Genomic DNA, 18,850 nt, shown 5'->3' on the forward strand with positions numbered 1-18,850 from the left:
CACTTACTTGGCAATTACGAAAACAAATCCACAACTTTGCCCAATTATCTCTAAAAATATTTTGTTTTCCTTCTCTATGACAGTTTTAAGTTCTCCGTAACAGTTTTTAGAGCCATATATACATTTGATATAAAAGCACAGCAAAAATAGTATGTGTTTCAATGTGCTGATTATACTACTCTGGAAAACAGCACAAGTTCAGAGAACTGAAATTCATGCAAATATGCTGGATACAAACAACAAATTCTCCTAAAACATTGTTAAAAAACCATTTTAGTCTTCACACTTAAACAAAATTTTGTTTGTAAAGATAAAGCAAGTTCTGGGAATTTTTTTCAAGACCTTTTTGATTAATACACCAACATGAAGAATGCATGAAATAGTCACTTAGAGATAATTCACAAATATTAAAGATCCCTTGTTAAAAGCAAGTTAGTTCCCTCAAAATCAGTCAGCTCTTAAGTGAACTCAAAACAAAGGGGGATACTCTGCTCCAGTCTTTTGCATCTCTTCTTTTGTAAGGTTTTTCACACTGCAGTTCTCATCATTTTCCTATTACTTTTTTCTGATTTATAGTATTAAAACCCAAGTTTTAGTTTCCTCTTTTTCCAAGTCCCCAATACATTCAGAATATTCCCTGTCTGGTAATAAATTCCCTTGTCATGACTTGTTTGAAAATACACATGTAAGTTATGGACTGTGCCAGGACGGCAATAATGACACGTGCTCCTTCTCCTGGACATCCGATGACCTAAATGCACCAGTCAATCACTACAAACCACTGCTATTGCTACGAGGCGATCCTGATACCCTGCTCCTTCCATCCTCCCAACCCCAACAGCATTCACAGCTGCAGCTGAGGGAAGGAGCACACACAGGGGGATCTGCAGCCACAGAGAGCCCACCTTTTCCGCAGAGGCGCTGACGGAAGCTGCTACATGCGGCTTGCTACCTTTCCTGGTTCCTGACACTCAGCAAGACTTGCAGGTAGACTCATTGACACTCAAGTTGGTAAATCTACCTCAATTATTCTACCTTACTATGGGGAAATCCTCTGCTTTGGAAAGATTTACCCAGATTGTTTAGGGAATATCTATCCTATTCCTTGCTATGGAAGGCCCCCTCTAATATTGTCTCAGCCCTTTCTGGAATAAGCACGTTCATTCTTCCTGATAAACAGATCCCAATAAAAATCTAGAGATTCCATTTCAGAAAGCCTTTTTTTACCTAAAACTTTTACTTTTCTTACTGACTTAGCCTTCTATCTTATGTTTAAAGTCTTAAGACTCATACTGAATAGACTTCTTTTTATTCTTCCAGTCTGCTGCATTGCAAGCAGAAATTAAAATGATTTGTAATACAGAACTGGATGTGGGCTACATCAGTGGCACTCAAGATCTGAGGCTGACTGACAGATAATGAACTATCAGTTTTCCAAGTAGCTGGTGGCAGCCCTAGAAAGGACCAAGCTTAGCCTACTATAACATACTGCACGTGGATTTAAAAAAATGCCCTAAAATGGGACAGCTGTTTCGTTCAGGCACTCCCAGAAACCAACTCCAGAAGGTATATTTGAGTTCTACACAAAATAAATAACTATCACAGTACTTAAAAAGCCCAAACACAGGAAGACTACCTTCTGGTTTAAAAATATTTATTTAAAAGAAAAGGAGATCTATACTTAGATGGCCAGGAAAAAAAAAAAATAAAATCCCCAGTTTCCCCCCCCTTGAAACCATTATTCCGCAATTTACCTTTCCCTTAAGCTTCAGCCTCAATTTTATTTAGGAAAAAAAACAACAAAACCCTGAATTTTCATTTCCTTTTCCTATGCTGCTAGCCTGAGGAAATTAAGTTGCTTTCAGTGAAAAGTTGCATGGGATGCAAGAAGAAACTGCAAAAAAATGTATCCACAATATACAAGTATAAAAAATATTTTGCTTATGATTCAGTACTATAATTTAATAACTTTTTGTTGTTTCATAGGTATCTGGGAAAGGTACAGACACATGTCCTGATCCTGTAACAAGAGGTAGAATGCCAGCATTCGGTACAACATTCCAGGAGAGAGTCAAGGTGATATTCCTGTTTCCCCTGCAAAAGCAACAAAGACTATCAGCACAAATACTCAAGTTAACCGATTTAATTAACAGTTTAGAGTATTAAATACATTAGGATACAGATTGTTTAACTGGTCCAGAACAATAAGCTTTTTAATTTTAGGTAGTTACTGCCTATTTTATTTTTTTTACTTAACTCCTTTGGAATTGATTGCATGACAGAACCAATTCTACACAGACTGAAGGCAGAAACCCAGAAGCCTGTTGCTCACAACAGCAGTGCATCTTCTAGTCTACAGAATACATGGGATATCCCATGTATTCATCTTGTATCCCAAGGCCATCTTCTAACAATCAAAGATGCAACAGAGATGACAGAGTATCAGATAGAATGTAGTTACCTTCCCACACCAATAAACACACTTATTAAATGCAAAATATGTAAGTAAATCAAGATACCATGAATAACAGTGATGAAACAAATATTTACTTACTTGAGACCATTTCCATCATCAAAGAAAAAGTACTTTGACTTCATGTCTTTTAAGGACAGCCTTGGGTTGTCTCCTCTCAACATGATCTTGTCCCAAAGGACTACCTGATTTAGGGCCTAAAATCACAATTGCAATTAAGTCAGCAAGGTACCTTACCAAGTCACATTCAGATACTGGACCTTCATTACACTATTCATCTAAAAACCCTGAAGTACATGCTTGCAATCCATAACTAATTTAACAAAATAATGCCTCACAGCAGGGTAATGGAATACTACTACATAGTGAGGTGTGGCTCAGAATAAATGGAAACAAAGAGGAACATCTTAAAACACAAGAAAGACATTTTAAAGAAGTCATATGCTTTAGAACAATTACAAAGCATAACGGGGTTTCCTTCTGAATTGCGAAGGTACGTCACATTTAAAGCAGTATTTAGACCTTGTTTCAAATGAAGGATTTAAAAACTGCGTTATCATAACTCTGCTTATGTATTTAACATCTTTCCAACTTAAATGGAAATCTCTACTTGAATTGCAAGTATAATCCCAAAAAAATTTACGAACAGTTGAAAAAGTGAGATCTCAAGTTCTTACATTACAGAAACTTTATACTGCTCTTTTAAGTAGATGCTAAACAGTCTTGTTTAGTACTTTATAAAACAATTTAGAAAAATACTCTCAGTATTTGTGAGAAGTGGTGATTTACGTCGAAAAAAATCTAAAATATGGCACAATACAATAAAATCATAGAAACCCTAAGAACTATTCTAGTACAAACAAAATATCTGCCATCTTGTTTAATATAACTAAGGCACTTCAAAAAAAACCAAGAAAAAAAAAAAGGAGTTTTGTACAGCAAGTTAAGAAAACCCCCAAGCTTTCACCATATCCTTGCAATGTGAGCACAGCAGCTTTAACTAGAATTCAGTGGTACCGCGACTGCGTGGTGTTCCATTAAAGTGATTTTTTTTTTTTTCAAAGGCTGTTCCACATAGTTTATATCAGATCATTAAAAAGGGTGTTCAGCTATTCAAAGGGAAGGCTCAATAGCAACCAGTTTAAAGGAGCAAGGAAAATTATTTTGAGAAGAATGACTTATGAATGAATTATGGGGCTACAGTAACTGGTAGGGACAACCACTTCTGTGATTTCTGAAAAAAAGACAAACCACATCAGGCCAGCCCAGAAGCCACTCTCTTGTTTCTAACAGCCGTCAACTGCAGAAATTTAGAAAAAAAGTAAAATGGACAGAAAAGGTGAAAAAAACTCATTCACAGAATACTATTGTAAGCACACTGCAACACAAGGCATGTGTTATTTTTCTCCAGTTCTACTGGGCATTTATCAAGTTAGGTTTCATGGAGGTGAACTTCCCAGCCTACAGTTAAACTGTCAAGAAAATAATCATGAAGGCCAGTAAAAACAGCCCAGACTAGTAGGAAATGCTGGTGGCCTTAACTCTTTTCAGCAGAACTACAGAATGGTTAAAAATAGCTGCAGTACTAAAATGGGTCATTGCTTCAAACTTCTTTTTAATACTTACATTGTTTTTTGTTGAATATTCCGCAGACAAATATAGAAACAATTGTTTGACATTCCAATCAAATATACTCTGCAGATGTATGCAAGTTAAGAAAAATAACCTTGTTTTATTTTTACTAGATCTAAGTAGTCTATAAACATTACAGTGAGCTCTTACCTTTCAACATACCTCATCTTACTCATAAATCAGAGCACTGCCAGCAGTTTGAACACATATTTTAAAAGTGATTAGGCGGGTATTTCTTTTTACTATTTATGAAATCTAGCAGCTACTTCTCCTCAAATAATTTAAGAGTTCTATATTTGACACTAAGCTAGTAACCAGAATCCTCTGCTAGACAACATATTATAAAACCTTAAACATAAAAGTCATGACAGAATTCTTCCAAAAATATACTCAAAGCAATTTTTTATACTATCAGAGAACCCTTGTATCCAAATACAATAACATTAAAAAATATATAAATACTAAACTGGTGAAGTGCAGGGAGTTCAAAGAGCCTTTAATGCCCATGTTAGAAAAATTAGAATATGGGAAGTATTTTATATTGGAAGGGACCCCAAGAATTAGTAAATTTGATTCCCTACTGACAACAAGGAGAGCTCATTAGACTCAAACAAAATTCTGCTCAGATTTTTGATCAACAGTAAACTGATGACTGCCATTTGAGACAGTATAATGATGCTGAGATTCTAAGTAGTTGTCTATTTATTTAAAAATAACATGTGACTGCTAAGGAAAAGACTTTTTAATTCACTATAGAGATTAGCTGTAATCTTTTATTTCCAAGTCCTCTTTTGTATTCTGTTTGCCATTATCTGAAAGAATAAATAGATTCCCTAACCTAGCTCAAAATCTGCTTTTTTTTCTTTCACTCATCCAAAACAAACATGTTCTTAAGCTACTAATTCAAAGGGCAAGAAAGGAAAGAATTAAATATTTAACTGCCGTCACTGCAAAACTAGGTAGAAATATTTTACTTGAACATTTTCTGTCATCTGGCTCAAAATATCAAACAAGGTTCTGAAGTTTTCCTTGATAGGATTTCTTATCACTTGCAAAAGGTAGCAATTATTTAAATAAGCTTAAAGGAGTTTGTGAAAACTATTTCCTTCCTTTCCTGCTCCCCTTTCCTTTGCCTAGTTCCTCTTTCTAACTGCCATTTCATTTAACTTCTCCCAGGACTAACAACTTCTTTCTGGTAGTTAAGACAGTCCATGTACCTGTACCTCTTTACAAATTTTGAATAAAAACCCATACCACACAGTTGCATTTTACATCTCTAAATATTGCAAGCTTCATTTATGCCAGGTATGAGAAATTTAGTCAGAAACTTAATAAAAAAAAATAAAAAAAGGCTGTTACCAGTAGAAGTTATTCAAACATGGAATCTTTATGGCCACATATTGCAGACCAATCCTTGCATAAGAACATTTCTTTTAGAGGTTCTGTCCTGCCTTGCCCTGCTTCTCTCCATACACAATGTGTACAAGTCTATGCACCTACTTTAGAATTTCAGTCTCTGATTTTAATATGTATTAGTATTTCAGAGGTAAAACTCAGACTTAGGAGCTTACTTCTCCTGCTTCCAGTTGATAAAAATCCCCTCTCATTCCTGTCCTGACAGACCTGCAAAAATCTGATTAACCTGTTTATCCAGTATTGTATCAAGAGTTGTATTTTGTGTGGTCTGCTCACACAACAGCATCCTTCAAAAGAGCAAAACCAAAACACAGAGATAATCAGTGTCTTGCCTAACAATAACGAAAACCAGCAGACAGGGAAAAATCCCAGGATTCTCAGACCAGTTGCAAAACACGGTTTAGTGTAATCTCCTGAAGATGCCACCTATTATTTGGTACTGACTTCTGCAGAAAAATTCTTTCAAAGAGGCTTAATCCAGACTAGCAGGGAAGCAAAGAAATACAAAAGAAAAACTGCAAAATTGCAACAGCAATTGAGAAAAAGGACAAAAAACAATGTGATAAATTTTTAAGTAAACCATACACTTCCCAATTAATTTCATACTATGCAATACTAAAGATTAGAGTGTTTAACACCTAAGCAAGTGAAGGATTACAATGCCTTTTTTATTTTTAGAAGAAGACAGGTACTTCTATGCAACCACTATACAGCCTGAACTTTGAATGCCTCACAACAAAGAGAGCTTCAAAGGAGCAGTTCCTACATTAGGTATGACATTCAAAACAACATGCTATGTAAACCCTACCATTAATTCACTCTTCAAATCACCAATACAAACTCCACTTAACAGTAATAATGTCTAGATGTTAAACTGCACTCCCCATTATTAGATCCAGTGCACTTCACAATAGAGCCTGATTTTAAGAACAGGCATTAAACAGCTTGTCATCGACTAGAGAACAAACAGCTGGTTTAAGTTCTATTTCACTGCCATACCTATGCAAAATATTATTTTTGCTGCTTTAAATTTTTATTTTAAGACAAATTGCTAGTTTTCCCTAAAGTCCTGAATATCTGAAGATAAGGTAACAAAAACAGACATCAAGGTTCTTATTCCAAAAAGTTTGCAAACCATTTTTTCCATTAAGGATATCTGCAGTAATGTCAAATGTGACGAATCCCAGATCACTTCTTTCTCTAGGTCCAGTGAAATCTTCTACATTTTTTCTAAGAGAAAACAAAACACAACACAGGATTATCCTTTCTCATTATTTGTCTCTTCCACAGTACGTAAGTTATGGTTCTTATTAGACAGTTCCCTCATCCACTTTCTGTATTTTGTTTTAAATAGTTCTGGGTAAAATGTAATCAAAATTACAAACTAACACCTACCTTCCAGAAATTATGGTGTCCCAATTTTAAATGTCAGGCCTTGCCACCACAGTGTCTAAGACATACAAGTAACCTATGGACTTTCTCCTGTTAAAAAAAAATCTGTATCTAAGCTGGACTACATTTAATTTTAGTAAAATATGTCTTATCATCCCCAAATATGTAAAACTTTTTGGGATACCATCAGCATAGCAGTCTGCTGGCAACCATTGTCAATATTGAGACAGTTGAGGAATCAACTGTCCTTGAAAAAACAAAACCTCTCGCTCTCCGACCATTCCAATTAAACAGTTTATGTGCACAGTTCACACAAATTTCAAGATTTATTCCTGTAATGTATTTAAGTAACAGCATGAAAAAAGTAGTTATTTCCCCTCTACATTCTGGAAAATTACATCATTTTGGAAGGCTTTATTATAAGTCTACATTTGGAACAGTACTTGATGTTCCCACACTAAATCACAATAGAAGGAGCAACTGGAAAATGACACATAGCAGATATTTCCATATGTATTCATAAAGCTTATCAATTTACCAAACTTATCATCTACAAAGAAGAATACAATCATGACAATCAACTATGAACCTTAACTCCTCATGGAACAATTTTTTTATGAATTATGAACTTTGTAATTATATTTATTCCAGTTCGGAAATAAGTCAATTAAAACATAATTTCATTAAAACCAAGTTTAGTAATCACAAATAAAAAAAAAGTTTACAAGTGAAGAAAACAGTTTTGGAGATAGTAGTTAAGAAAAACACCACCGAATCTTCACAATATAAGCCTTGGTATGAATTTCCATCCTTTTGCAAAAAGCAGTATCTTTTTAAGTAATAAACCTTATCAAGCACTTGACTTCACCTCTTCACCACTGCCAGTCAGGTGGAGTAGCAGGCTTTAAGCTTGGAATCTCCAAAACTTCTCAGACATTCAAGAGAAGCAGCTCAGGTACAACATCTCCCAGTAACACCAGATCTGTGCATCACAGAAGGGACTGGCAATACACATTTCACCCAAATTAGACATTAGTATGCTGCCTCATATATGCTGAGCTCACCATAACACTCAAAAACATGCTTTTATGCTAATTTTATGCTGTTGCAATCCTCAGTGTAGCATGAACACAAGAGTTTTGGGTTTTTTTATCCTGTGGTATTAAACCAGTCTGAAAGGTGATGGCAGGCCCTTTCTTTGCATTCATCTCTCCTTTCAAGTCCTGCTATTTGGCATCCACTGGTGCCAGATACCTTGGGGTGGTTCCAAAGCTCCACAGAATCATCACCAAATCACAGAATGGCCTGGGTTGGAAGGGACCTTGACCTTAAAGATCATCAATTTCCAAACTCCCTGACATGGACAGGGACACCTTTCACTAGACCAGATTGAGCGGAGCTCCATCCAACCTGGCACTAAACACTTCCAAAAGTGGGCTGCTTTAGCTCCCTAATCTGGGCCAAAACCAGCAAGACAAAAAAACATGAGCTGAGTTAAAGCAGCTCAATAAAGTGTCCTATAAGCCAGATTCCCATGTGGAGCTCTGGTAAAGAACCACGTGGCAAAAACGGGAGCAAAGACCTCCACTCGTTGGCGGCTGTAACAGCTGCTCAAATGCTTGTGATACTGCTGCCCTCCACAACACACATACTTAATGGAAGTTTTCTGTGACGAAGGCTCCGTTCAGAGAAAGAAACCTCACCCCGAAACAGCACCAAAACTGGGGAAAAAAGGTCACCCAGCACGACTTTGCATCAGTACATTTTACGTGTAGGCAGCACGTTTCGACGTAGTATTGCGCCCTACACCTGGTGCATTTCGCAAAGAGGGAGCCATCCGATCACTGTTGATATAGGACAGAAAGAATGCTAGGTTATCCACGGAGAAACCCAACTAATTAAGAGATACTTCGACCAGATAAATGTTCACAGGACATACTCCACGTTCCTTCCTGCAGGTCCCTGCCTCTCCGCATCTGCGGGCAGCAGCTGGCTCGGCTCCGCCGTGAGCGGCCGCCCCGCTCTCGGGGAGGCTCTGGGTGCGAGCGGCGGGGCCGCCCCCCGAGCGCCGCCCCGGATCCCGCCCGGCCGCGCCGTCGTGGGGCTCCCCCATTGGCCGGGCCGGCGGCGCAGGAGGCCGAGCCCCAAGCGCCGCGCGAGCAGCCGGGGGCCGGCCGCCCCTGCCGGGCGCCAGCGCCCCTCACCCGCCCCGGCCCCTGCTCTCGGCTCCCGAACTCTTCCCCGCCCGGCCCGGCCCGGCCCGGCTCTCTCCCGCCACTCCCTTCCCTCCCCTCGCCGCACTCACAGCGTGACCCGGGAGACGGCGATGCGGACGGGCACACTGCGCTCCTTGAAGGCGGTGGTGATGAAGCAGCCGAAGGTGAGCGCCGCCATCACGCTCAGCGAGAAGGCGAAGAGCGAGTTGGCCCGGGACAGCACCGTGTTCATCTCCCCGCTGGGCCCGGCCGGGCTGCGGCCGCTGCTCGGGCGGGGCGGGCGCGGCAGGAAGCGGGCGGCGGCGGGCAAGGGGCGCGCGCGCGACCGGCGCGAGGGGGCGTGGCCTCCCGGGAGCCCGACCTCCCGCCCCCGGCGAGGCCACGCCCCCAATCAGGCCACGCCCCCACCATATCCTGCCCCGCTTCCGCCAGGAGATGGGCGGGGCTGGCGCCGGGCCCGGGCGCGACATGGGGGCCGCGCTGGGGCTGGCACTGCGCTGTGTGTTCAGTGCCTGCCGCGGCCTGGGCTCCCAGGGCACTCTCTGTCACCGGCGAGCTGGGGTTTGTCGCTCCGCCGGAGTTTTTCATTCGTATAGTAAAGCGTAAATAAGTTTTAGGCGAAGGTTGCTTTCGCTGGTACTGTGATTTGCCATTCCCTCCCTTGTTTCCTACAGGATGTTCCTGTTCGTTTCCACTTTGCTACACAGGTGCTCAGTATGTCAATCTTCCTGCCTAGAAATCCCCTTCAGTAGCTGGGCTTGTTCCTGGAATCCTTTTTCTTTGCCGGATTGCGTGGTGATCTCACGCTGTTAGCAGGCTGAGGCAGCCTTTCACCTGACCCCACCGATTTGGTTGAAATTTCAACCAGCAAAGCTCAGTTCATGTAGTGAGGCGATTCCTAACTCCTCCCGAGATCCTGTTTGATGTCCATTCCCGCTTCACGGACCTGCAACATTATTAATGTGAGAACCGGAGGGGAATGAGAGCTTTTATAATGCTTTGGGGTCGATTTTGTTTGGTGTTCCCAACCGCTGTATTGGTCTGTATTAACAATACCAGGCTCGATTAACGGGGATTTCTTGGGGCTGCCAACAGATGTCAGCAGTGATTCAGTAATATTTAATTTCCTCTTCCCATCCCAAAGGTTCCAGTGCTGCAAATACTGGGAGTAGGAGCAGGAGCTGAGATGCAGGAGTCTAAAAGGGTGGAAGGCCTCATGGTGACTGAAGGGATAGGGAGAAGGTGGGGACTGTCAGGCCATTCTGAAATACCTGTGTTCTGTAATGATGGTGCTGTTTCTTTACCTCCCTGTAGACAAGAGCCAGGTCTATGAGTCAGGGAAGAAAGATCTTTGCAGATGAAGATAGGGAATGGAATAGGGAAAAATATCATAGTGAGGCTTTTTGTTTCCCCTCAGACTGAGTAACTGAAGCACACGTCTGTTTAGCCTGTAGGATGTGAAGGTGCCTGTGGAGACATTCCTTTGGGGACCCTGTATTCCGCTATGCAGGTGGTTTCTGTGTGTCTGTGCATTTGCCACATTGAAATCAGTCACAGACCCAAAAAGGGTAGGCTCTTTTCTGATTTGCATTTTGTAATTCTTGACCTTTCTGATATTTCATAAGGAGTTCAGCAGCACAGAGAGATTCTTGTGTAAAGGTTTTTGTTGGCTTGTTATTATTTTATGTTATTCAAAATATTAATTATTGGGATGATTTGTGGTCTGGAACCTGTTGTAACAGAAACCTTGGATTATTCTTACTGAAAAGTGGGTACTTTTCCCCAAAATATTTGACTTAGAAGTATTAAGGAAGCTTTTACTGTAAGCTGGGAAACCTAATAATTTCAGAAGTTATAAAATGTCTGCTGCTTTCAAAAGGATACTTCAGATGTGAACACCATTTTTTTTTCTCAGGTCTACAAAAAAAAGGCTTGATTGCCTTTGTTCTTGCTTTTAGTTCATGTAGTTTCTATTTAGAGTTTTTCATACTAAACTACTGTTTAATAAAAAAAATGGCTCTTGGGCAGAACTTGCAGGAATAAAGTAGTGAAATTTCCAAAGCAGGAGTTAGGTACCTGCAAAAGACCAAAATCAAAAGGCTTAGCGAAATTTACGTGTTTTTAAAGCAATTAATAAATATGGCTATTGCTTGTGGAGGTTTGGATTTATTTTAGTAGAAACCTTAAATAAATATCACTTAAAAGCACAGTATACAGGGGAAGACAGATGGTGTAATTTATTCAAGGACTGATCTATTACTCTTTTAGAATAAAGAAACCTGTAGCTTTTTAATGACTAAAATCTTGCAAAATCAAAATAGGAAAAAATTTTGCAACAAGGCAATTGTGGAAGAAGAAGGGGGGAGATACTTATTCACAACACCCATTTGCTCGTAAGTTTTACATTGTTCTATGAAAGATATAAAATCCGATATTTCATGAAGAATGGTGACATAATACTGTCAAAAATTGGTGTCAGCTAAATAAGTTGTTACTGGGGATTGAGCAAATACTGTAATTATGGAAACAAATTTATAGGATCGTGGGGAAGCAGAAGAGTTTGGGAGACCATTTCCAAAATGCAGTGGAATGGTATTTATTATGCCCAAGCAGTGACCTTAAGCCCAGACCTGCAGAGCATAAGGCATGTCAGTGTTCAAGCTGGCTATTACTTCAAGAAATGTCATACTTTTCATTACAAACTCATTAAAAAAATGCAGAGATGGGATTGGCAGCAGGTCTGAAATGTATAATTTGCCATCCTTCTCCAGTCCTGACTTTGAAAATGAGTTTTTGTGCAGTCTTTGATCTATTAAACATGTGTTCTTTTTTTTATAGTGCCAGCACTTCAACAGGATTGATCCTTGTCAGCAGCTGATGATTAGTAGTCTTTTGAGAGAGAGTAGCTTGCTTTATTTGGTTGACATGTTTCTACTCTGATATTCAAGTTACAGAGTGATTCCTTTCATCGTCTGTAAACAAAATAGCAAGTGTTGACACTGACCATCAACAGAGATTGCTATGAGTTCTTTGTTTTCCCACTGAAGTCATATTGATTCTAACATGGCACACATAGATGGAAGGTTTGGGGTGGCTGACAGTTTGGGGTGTATGTTGTGAATTTTAAGAGAAAGGGAGATGTTAGCTTCAGCCCAGCACCTTTAGCCTTCTTGGGGCTTAAGTTCTGACTAATTTTACAGGTGAAACTTTAGGTGCCTGTGGCATCTTTGGCACCAAGATAGATGAGGACCTTTTTTGTGATCTAGGGACATGTATGTACTTTTTATTTTTTTTTATCATAAATGCCTAAATACTTTCTTGAATTTGTCCTTTATTAATTGTTAAAATGTTAATTCTTTAACAGACAGTAGCAATACACAGCCTCTTAGGCAGCTCTGGGTAGGAAGAAGAAGATTAAAATAAATGGCATGATCAGCTGTCTCTTGCAACAGCCCCCTTTCAGTTAACACCTCTTCTGGATGGCTCATTTTTACAGCTGGTGTGGAAAGGCTGTAAGTAAGAGAAGAGGCTTTTTGGACTGCATTTGATTCTAATGTTCTTCTCACCTCCATTTTTTTAACTTTGGATCTACACAGCATGCAGAATAAGAAGATAGGCGAGAAGAAGTTTTCACTTGCCTTTGTAGTATTATTGTGAGTCCTTCAGCAAGAAGACCTCAGGGAATTTTTAATTTCTGGTTTCAGAATGAAGCTGATATTGTACAACATTGTCTCATTTAGTGGCATAACATATGGCAAAATAAAAGCTGCATCACAGAGAGAACCAAATATTCTTGGCTCCAAAGTCAGTATATTTCGGAGCCTAACACAATTAATCTTTGGCTCCTGTGATGTTTGCCCATTCCATGGCCCATATGGAATTAGCCTACCATGTTAGGTAAATTCATTCAAACACTACTGATTTAACTTAACCTTTCTCACTTGACTGTGCTTTGCATTATGGGCAGGAAGCTGGAGTACCATGATCCACCTCACCCGGGTTTTAACCTCATTTACTCAGCCAGTTGCAAGTCTTCCTCATAATGTATTTTTATGTCTCTTGTAAAAGCACCAAGCAGAGACTTGTCATGCCTCAGCTTGAAGAAAAAGATGCTTTTCTAGATCTGTCATGGTGATATAATTTAGCTGGTACCAATTTTAGTGGATGGAGAAAGCCTTTCTGTATGAACTCTAGCCATGGGAGTCAGCAGATAATGACATAAGATTGCAGAATAAACTTTTAACTCTCATCCCTACTATTGACTATGTAATTTCCTTTTATTAACAACATTCTTAGGCACCAAAATATGCTTTACACAGAAGGAAAAAAAAAATTAAACCACTTAACCACTTTTATTTAGTCAAGAAGAAAACCTGACAAAGTTTAAAGAAAGCGGAATAAAAGTAAATGGATAATTTCACTGTTTTTAGAAACAAAAATTATTTTTTGAACAAAAAAGTTAAACAGTTAAAGGAAAATTTTAAAGACAGCCTATAATGTAGTATAAAATTAACAATTTTGTAAGGAATTCAAATTGATGACAAAAGATTCACAGCTCAAGTATTGTTTTATTTAGAGGCATCTATTTAATAAAACCTGTGACATTTTTGCTGTTCGTGAAGGAAAAGATTAACTGTAAAAACTGCAAAAATACCAGGTTTAATTACATGAATTTAGATTAATGAGGTGATTGCACTGCCTGCTAGAGAAATAGCAGAGTTAGTTGGTCAAGCTAGTTGAAATACCAAAAGCCTAGCTCCTGTGGTACCACAATCCTAAGAGGTTGAGTTAGTTGCCAAAGAGGGAATGTGTGTTCTGTAGACATGGTTGGCAATGAAAGAAATCACTTTTTTTTTTTCCCAAGAAGGGAACTATACAAGGGGAAAGAGGTGCAAAATGAGGAGATTCTTCCCAAGATTCACTTATACCCCTATATCAGTACATTAGGTCATCAGAAATTATGCCTAAGTATCCTTACAAAAAGGCAGCGAGTATATGCATTTTGACTTACTCTCCCCTCATAGTTTGCTATGAATTTGTCCAGAGGCTCATTTGCTCTGTCTCAGAATGGGTTGTAGGGGGGTGGGTGTGAGCATTTTCTTCAGTGTAAAGTCTAACGGGTTAGTTTTAATTTATTAACAATATAAATTGCCAGATTTTGAACTGAGTGTACTAATACACCTTCCTGTTGATTTCCAGGAAGGGAGAGAAAGGGGCACTTTATAGAGAGAGGAATCTTTAGCTGAGGAATGGAATGGGCAGCTGGAGGTGGTAACTGTTTTAATTTCTGGGGGGCAAGATTTGCTAGAGTTTGTCTGTCAGCAGGCTGTGTGTGCCTGCTGTCTGACACGTTTCTGGGTTTAGTAATGTCTCTTAGTACACACACGACTGATTTTGGAATCTTCTGTAATACTCTTAATAGTTGAGTTATGTTAGGTATCCAGAGAGGACTGCAACAAATACTGTAAATAAACTTACTATGTTTCGAGCAGAACTCAGATTGAATTTACTTGTAAGCTTGTTGGTCATACCTATTCCCTTCTGGGTAGAACTTTGCTGTCAGTGATTAGATGGACTGGTTAAGCAGATCAAGCATGTTCATGTGATAATGTGACAGCAGAATTGGTTGATATAAGGCTTGTAGCTGAAGGGGCATCTATCCCCATTACGAGGAGCATTACAAAAGGATACAGATTAAACATTACTATGTTATTTCTTCAAGAGTGGGGAAAGTTAGAGAACTAGAATTTCATAATCACTTATATATGAGTTACTTTTAATGCTTTTAAATACATGTTATATAGAGAATGTCTGTTATGTGCAGAGAGACTGACTGATATTTAATCCCTGACCAGTAATTCTATTCTCTGGAAATCCAGACATACAAGTCTGTGTACTAGAATTATTTTTTAAGATAGGAATAGTATTTTCAACTACTAGGGAAGGCAAACCACCTCAATCAAACCATTTTGAGCTCATTAAGAGTTAGCAGTAGAATAAGCAATCTTTTAATGATGTTAGAAATGAAAGGTTGCATCATTCATGTACTCAAATAACTAGATTTGTATAGAGCCTAAACTGTGTCAGACCAAGGATTTTAATACACTGGAGGAAAAAAGTACCATCGTACCACCAAAAGGCATAAATTTGAGCTTTCTAGAGCAGTTCAAGAACTGATGAAAATAATGTGCTATGCCAAAATATATAGAGAAAAAAAATATATGTAACAAAACTTTTATAAATTTTTGTGTATTAAAGCTCTTTCAAGGGAACTGTTGTATTTCATTATTAGAGAAGACAAATGGTGTATAAATATGTAACTGATTGGTAGAATGGGTGTCAAAAGCCAGAGCTCATCTAAGAGGAGAAGTGTTTTAAGACACTAATTTTTCCCTGTTGTGCCACTAAGGATGTCATTGCATTGCATTTTGAAAAAGACTTTTGGTTAAAGTCTTTGGTTGGGTTATCAGGCTATTAGCAGGAATTATAAGAACTGCAGAAATCTGAATGAAACATAACTTTAGTTATGAGTTGTATCATCATGCTGTATGCTTTGTGTAACTCCTGGATAGACATGGCATTCAGGAAGAGAAGCTGTAAAAAGGAGATCAGAGCCTTTCATTTGTTTGGTTTACAGTCTTGTGTCATGCAGTTGGCAACACAACTGTCAGTTTTTTGTGGTGATAGTATGGCTTTGTCATAATGCTTAAATAATTCCGAAGAATTCTCAAGGATAGAAACAGGGTGCAGTAAAAAGGAGTTCAGATCTAAACCAAGTGTCACCTTTTCTGGACAAAAAAAGTTTGTGTGCTCTCATTTTTTATGTTTTCATTCCCGTAAAACAGTAGCACAAGGTCTGTATTTCAGCTAGCTTTTCGTATTTTATGAAGAGTAGTGTTTGGGTTGTACTGATGGAGTTGAGTTCCTGTTTAGAAAAGGACACAGAAGCTGCTTGGTGCTTTCCAGTCACTTCAGCTTCTGAATTTCTTGTAGCTTTCAGGTAAATATGACTTGTTTGGGTTTATTTTCTGTGCCTAAGCATAAATGCATACTATCCTTAATGATATTAATGAAAAGAACATTTAATACTTTTTGAAGATTGCTTTATGGTATGTATGCCTTTTTTTGTCTTCAGTCTGATGTTAAGGTAACGTTTTGCATAATGAGGAAATAAATTTTAAAATAGTTCCTCTGAGTTAAGATTTCTTCAGTTCAAATGCTTTGAATATAAATTAGTAGAAAAAATTGCTGAACATAGATCAAGGAGGAAATGACATAACATTCAGTAGCTTTAGATAAGTTGGTAAAATTTTGAGGATTAGCATTTCATCCACTCATTGAAGTACAAGTCAGCTGGTCACTAAGCAGGTAATTTCTCATACTGAGTTAGACATTTCCTTTTCAGTAGCTCATGCTTCTCTTCTTTTGAGTCCTTCATGAAGCATTATATGCTTACATCAGAAACTCAGTTCTAAAACTTGATTTCTTACTGATTTAATTTTAAACTCTTTGTTCCAAGGGTATTGCTTTACAAATTTTTCCTGGTTGGTTGCCTATAATGTATAAAATAATAAATGCTTCAAAACACCTAAGAGTTCCTGTTCTTCTGCCTGGTATCTTAAAATCTTATACCTGTTATTAGACAGAAGTTTCAGAACCAGGATCACTATCAACTTCTTGTGTATATTTAGCTGTTATATATGGAGAAAGAGATGCAGATGAAGTGTCATACAAATAACTCCTTGTACTGTATTTCATCTTTATCTCATTTTTAAAATAAATATTTTCAATTTCAGACATTTATATGCGTCTCCAAATACAGAAGAAAACTTTTAAGACTAACTGTAATGAAACTTGTGCTGTGAATGTAATTACTCTTTTACATCTTCTATCATTTAGTTTAGATATATTACTTTAAAAAATATAAATAGAAGGAAGTATGTTTTCCAAGAGTAACAACACAGCATGCACGACAAAGAAATCATATTTCTAGGGGTTTTATAGTCCTTGGTGTTAAAAAAATGCCTTCAAAGACTAAACATTGTATCAGTTGTGTTAATTTTCTTGTGTATCTTGCCTTACTGAAAATTAAACACACTGATCTTCTAAAGCATAGATGAAAAATTGCCAGAATAAAGTAGTTTATGAATATGGTTATGTAATTAATCATAGATGATAGAGCATAGTTTTGTTTGTTTGTTGGTTTTGTTTTGGTTTTGTTTTTTTCTAAAAATTACTTTATTAGGTTGAGAGTAAATTGTACACTAGGTTTTGGACAGTTTGAATTAGCACAAACAGGTGCCACTACTAAATACTTTCTTTCTGCACTTGCCTGCTACACAGCAATACATTAAAGGCCAGGCTACTTTATCTGAGCTCTGCAGTCTGAAATGAACCCCTTCATAGTCATTATAAACAGCAGTACTGCTATCTTGATTATACAGATTATATTCTTGAGAAATGATAGCTGATCAAGCTACATTAAAAGGGAACTCTAAGACCATAAATTCCAGCATTCAAAATTCCTTAGGTGGTTTTAGAATTAAAATAGTTAATTTCTATAAATGGGGAAGCCTATCAGAGGAATTACATTGTTCTCATTTTATTTGCTGGGAGTGAGTGTTCTAGTATGTCAAGGTAAGGTTATGCTTGTCTGTCACCACATTACTATCTTCTTAAACAAAATAAAAATCTAAATATTGTTAATCTGCAATGTAGCTTGTTGCCATTTTCTTGTCTTTTCTTGTGGGCTATGATAAAACCCTAAATGCTAAATAATTTTACAGCCTATCTCTTCTGCTGTTGACATTAAGTGAATGAACAGTTAAGATTTCATTTTACTTAGGTTTGTAATCTGAATTTTGTATTAAAATAAAGTTTATTAAATACCTAATTAGTTATTCTTTTCACCAGGATATCTGAGTGGTTTTTTAACAGCATTGAAGTTATCTTCAGAATACTCCCCATTTTACTAGGGGAAATGAGGCCAAGAAATTTCATTCCCAAAAGGCAAAACTACATGGGAAATGCAAATATCCAGATTAAGCCACTGCTCTTTTCAAGTGTTTTGATATCTTTATAATGTTGTACATTTTTTACATATGGTGCATTTCCATTTGGAAGCACTCATTATTCTGCAGTGCTGCAAGATCTGACTCCAGTTATTTCACATTGCCATGCAATAGAAAACATGGGACACTTACATCCTGCTTTTTTCCACTCCTTCATGGCATCGCATTGACCATCAGATCCTTTATTTATTTACCTATGCTTCTATTTTCTGGTTTCCATTGCAACAGCTGTAGCTTTCTGTTTCTGGTTTTCCAGTCTGCATGGGCTTCCTCTCAGCTATTCTGTGTTCAGATGTCAGCATTCACTTTGTTGGCTCTCCCAAAATGCCGTGTGGGCGTTAACTTCCAAGCAGTTGCTCAGTTTTCACGACTGGGTGCCTCATAGCATGGCTTTGCCAACAAGCTGTAATGGCAATTTCTGTAGCACTTTAGAACTTTTAGATTAGGATAGACTTGGTTCTGTGCAGTTGGGAGAGTTTCCAGCTAAGCTGACACATAAGAGTTATAGAGATCTAAAAAAAGAGGAAATATTATGAGAGTAATTTTGCCAGCTTCTGATGAGTATGCGTGAACTGGAATTCTCAAAATTAATGATTTAATGTAGTTTTTCATCCTTATGTAGTTTATTACTGATGAGGGAAATTTTTAAA

The 18,850-nt window shown here is 38.0% G+C and overlaps 1 protein-coding gene across 1 annotated transcript; it reads right to left on the reverse strand.

Moving 5' to 3' along the window:
- Window positions 1–1,637: 1,637 nt before the first annotated feature.
- On the reverse strand, window positions 1,638–9,443 carry SPCS3 (signal peptidase complex subunit 3). Its single transcript, XM_088056850.1, has 5 exons — window positions 9,219–9,443; window positions 6,676–6,751; window positions 4,100–4,174; window positions 2,555–2,670; window positions 1,638–2,094 (listed from the first exon to the last, which is right to left on the reverse strand). The coding sequence occupies exons 1-5, from the start codon at window positions 9,359–9,361 to the stop codon at window positions 1,962–1,964; spliced, it is 543 nt and encodes a 180-aa protein (XP_087912976.1). The 5' UTR covers window positions 9,362–9,443; the 3' UTR covers window positions 1,638–1,961.
- Window positions 9,444–18,850: the final 9,407 nt, after the last annotated feature.

The sequence above is a fragment of the Pseudopodoces humilis genome, chromosome 6, assembly GCF_049639895.1.
Source record: "Pseudopodoces humilis isolate 2021_Gansu_Grassland_sample_001 chromosome 6, ASM4963989v1, whole genome shotgun sequence".
In the NCBI taxonomy this organism is placed as follows: domain Eukaryota; kingdom Metazoa; phylum Chordata; class Aves; order Passeriformes; family Paridae; genus Pseudopodoces; species Pseudopodoces humilis.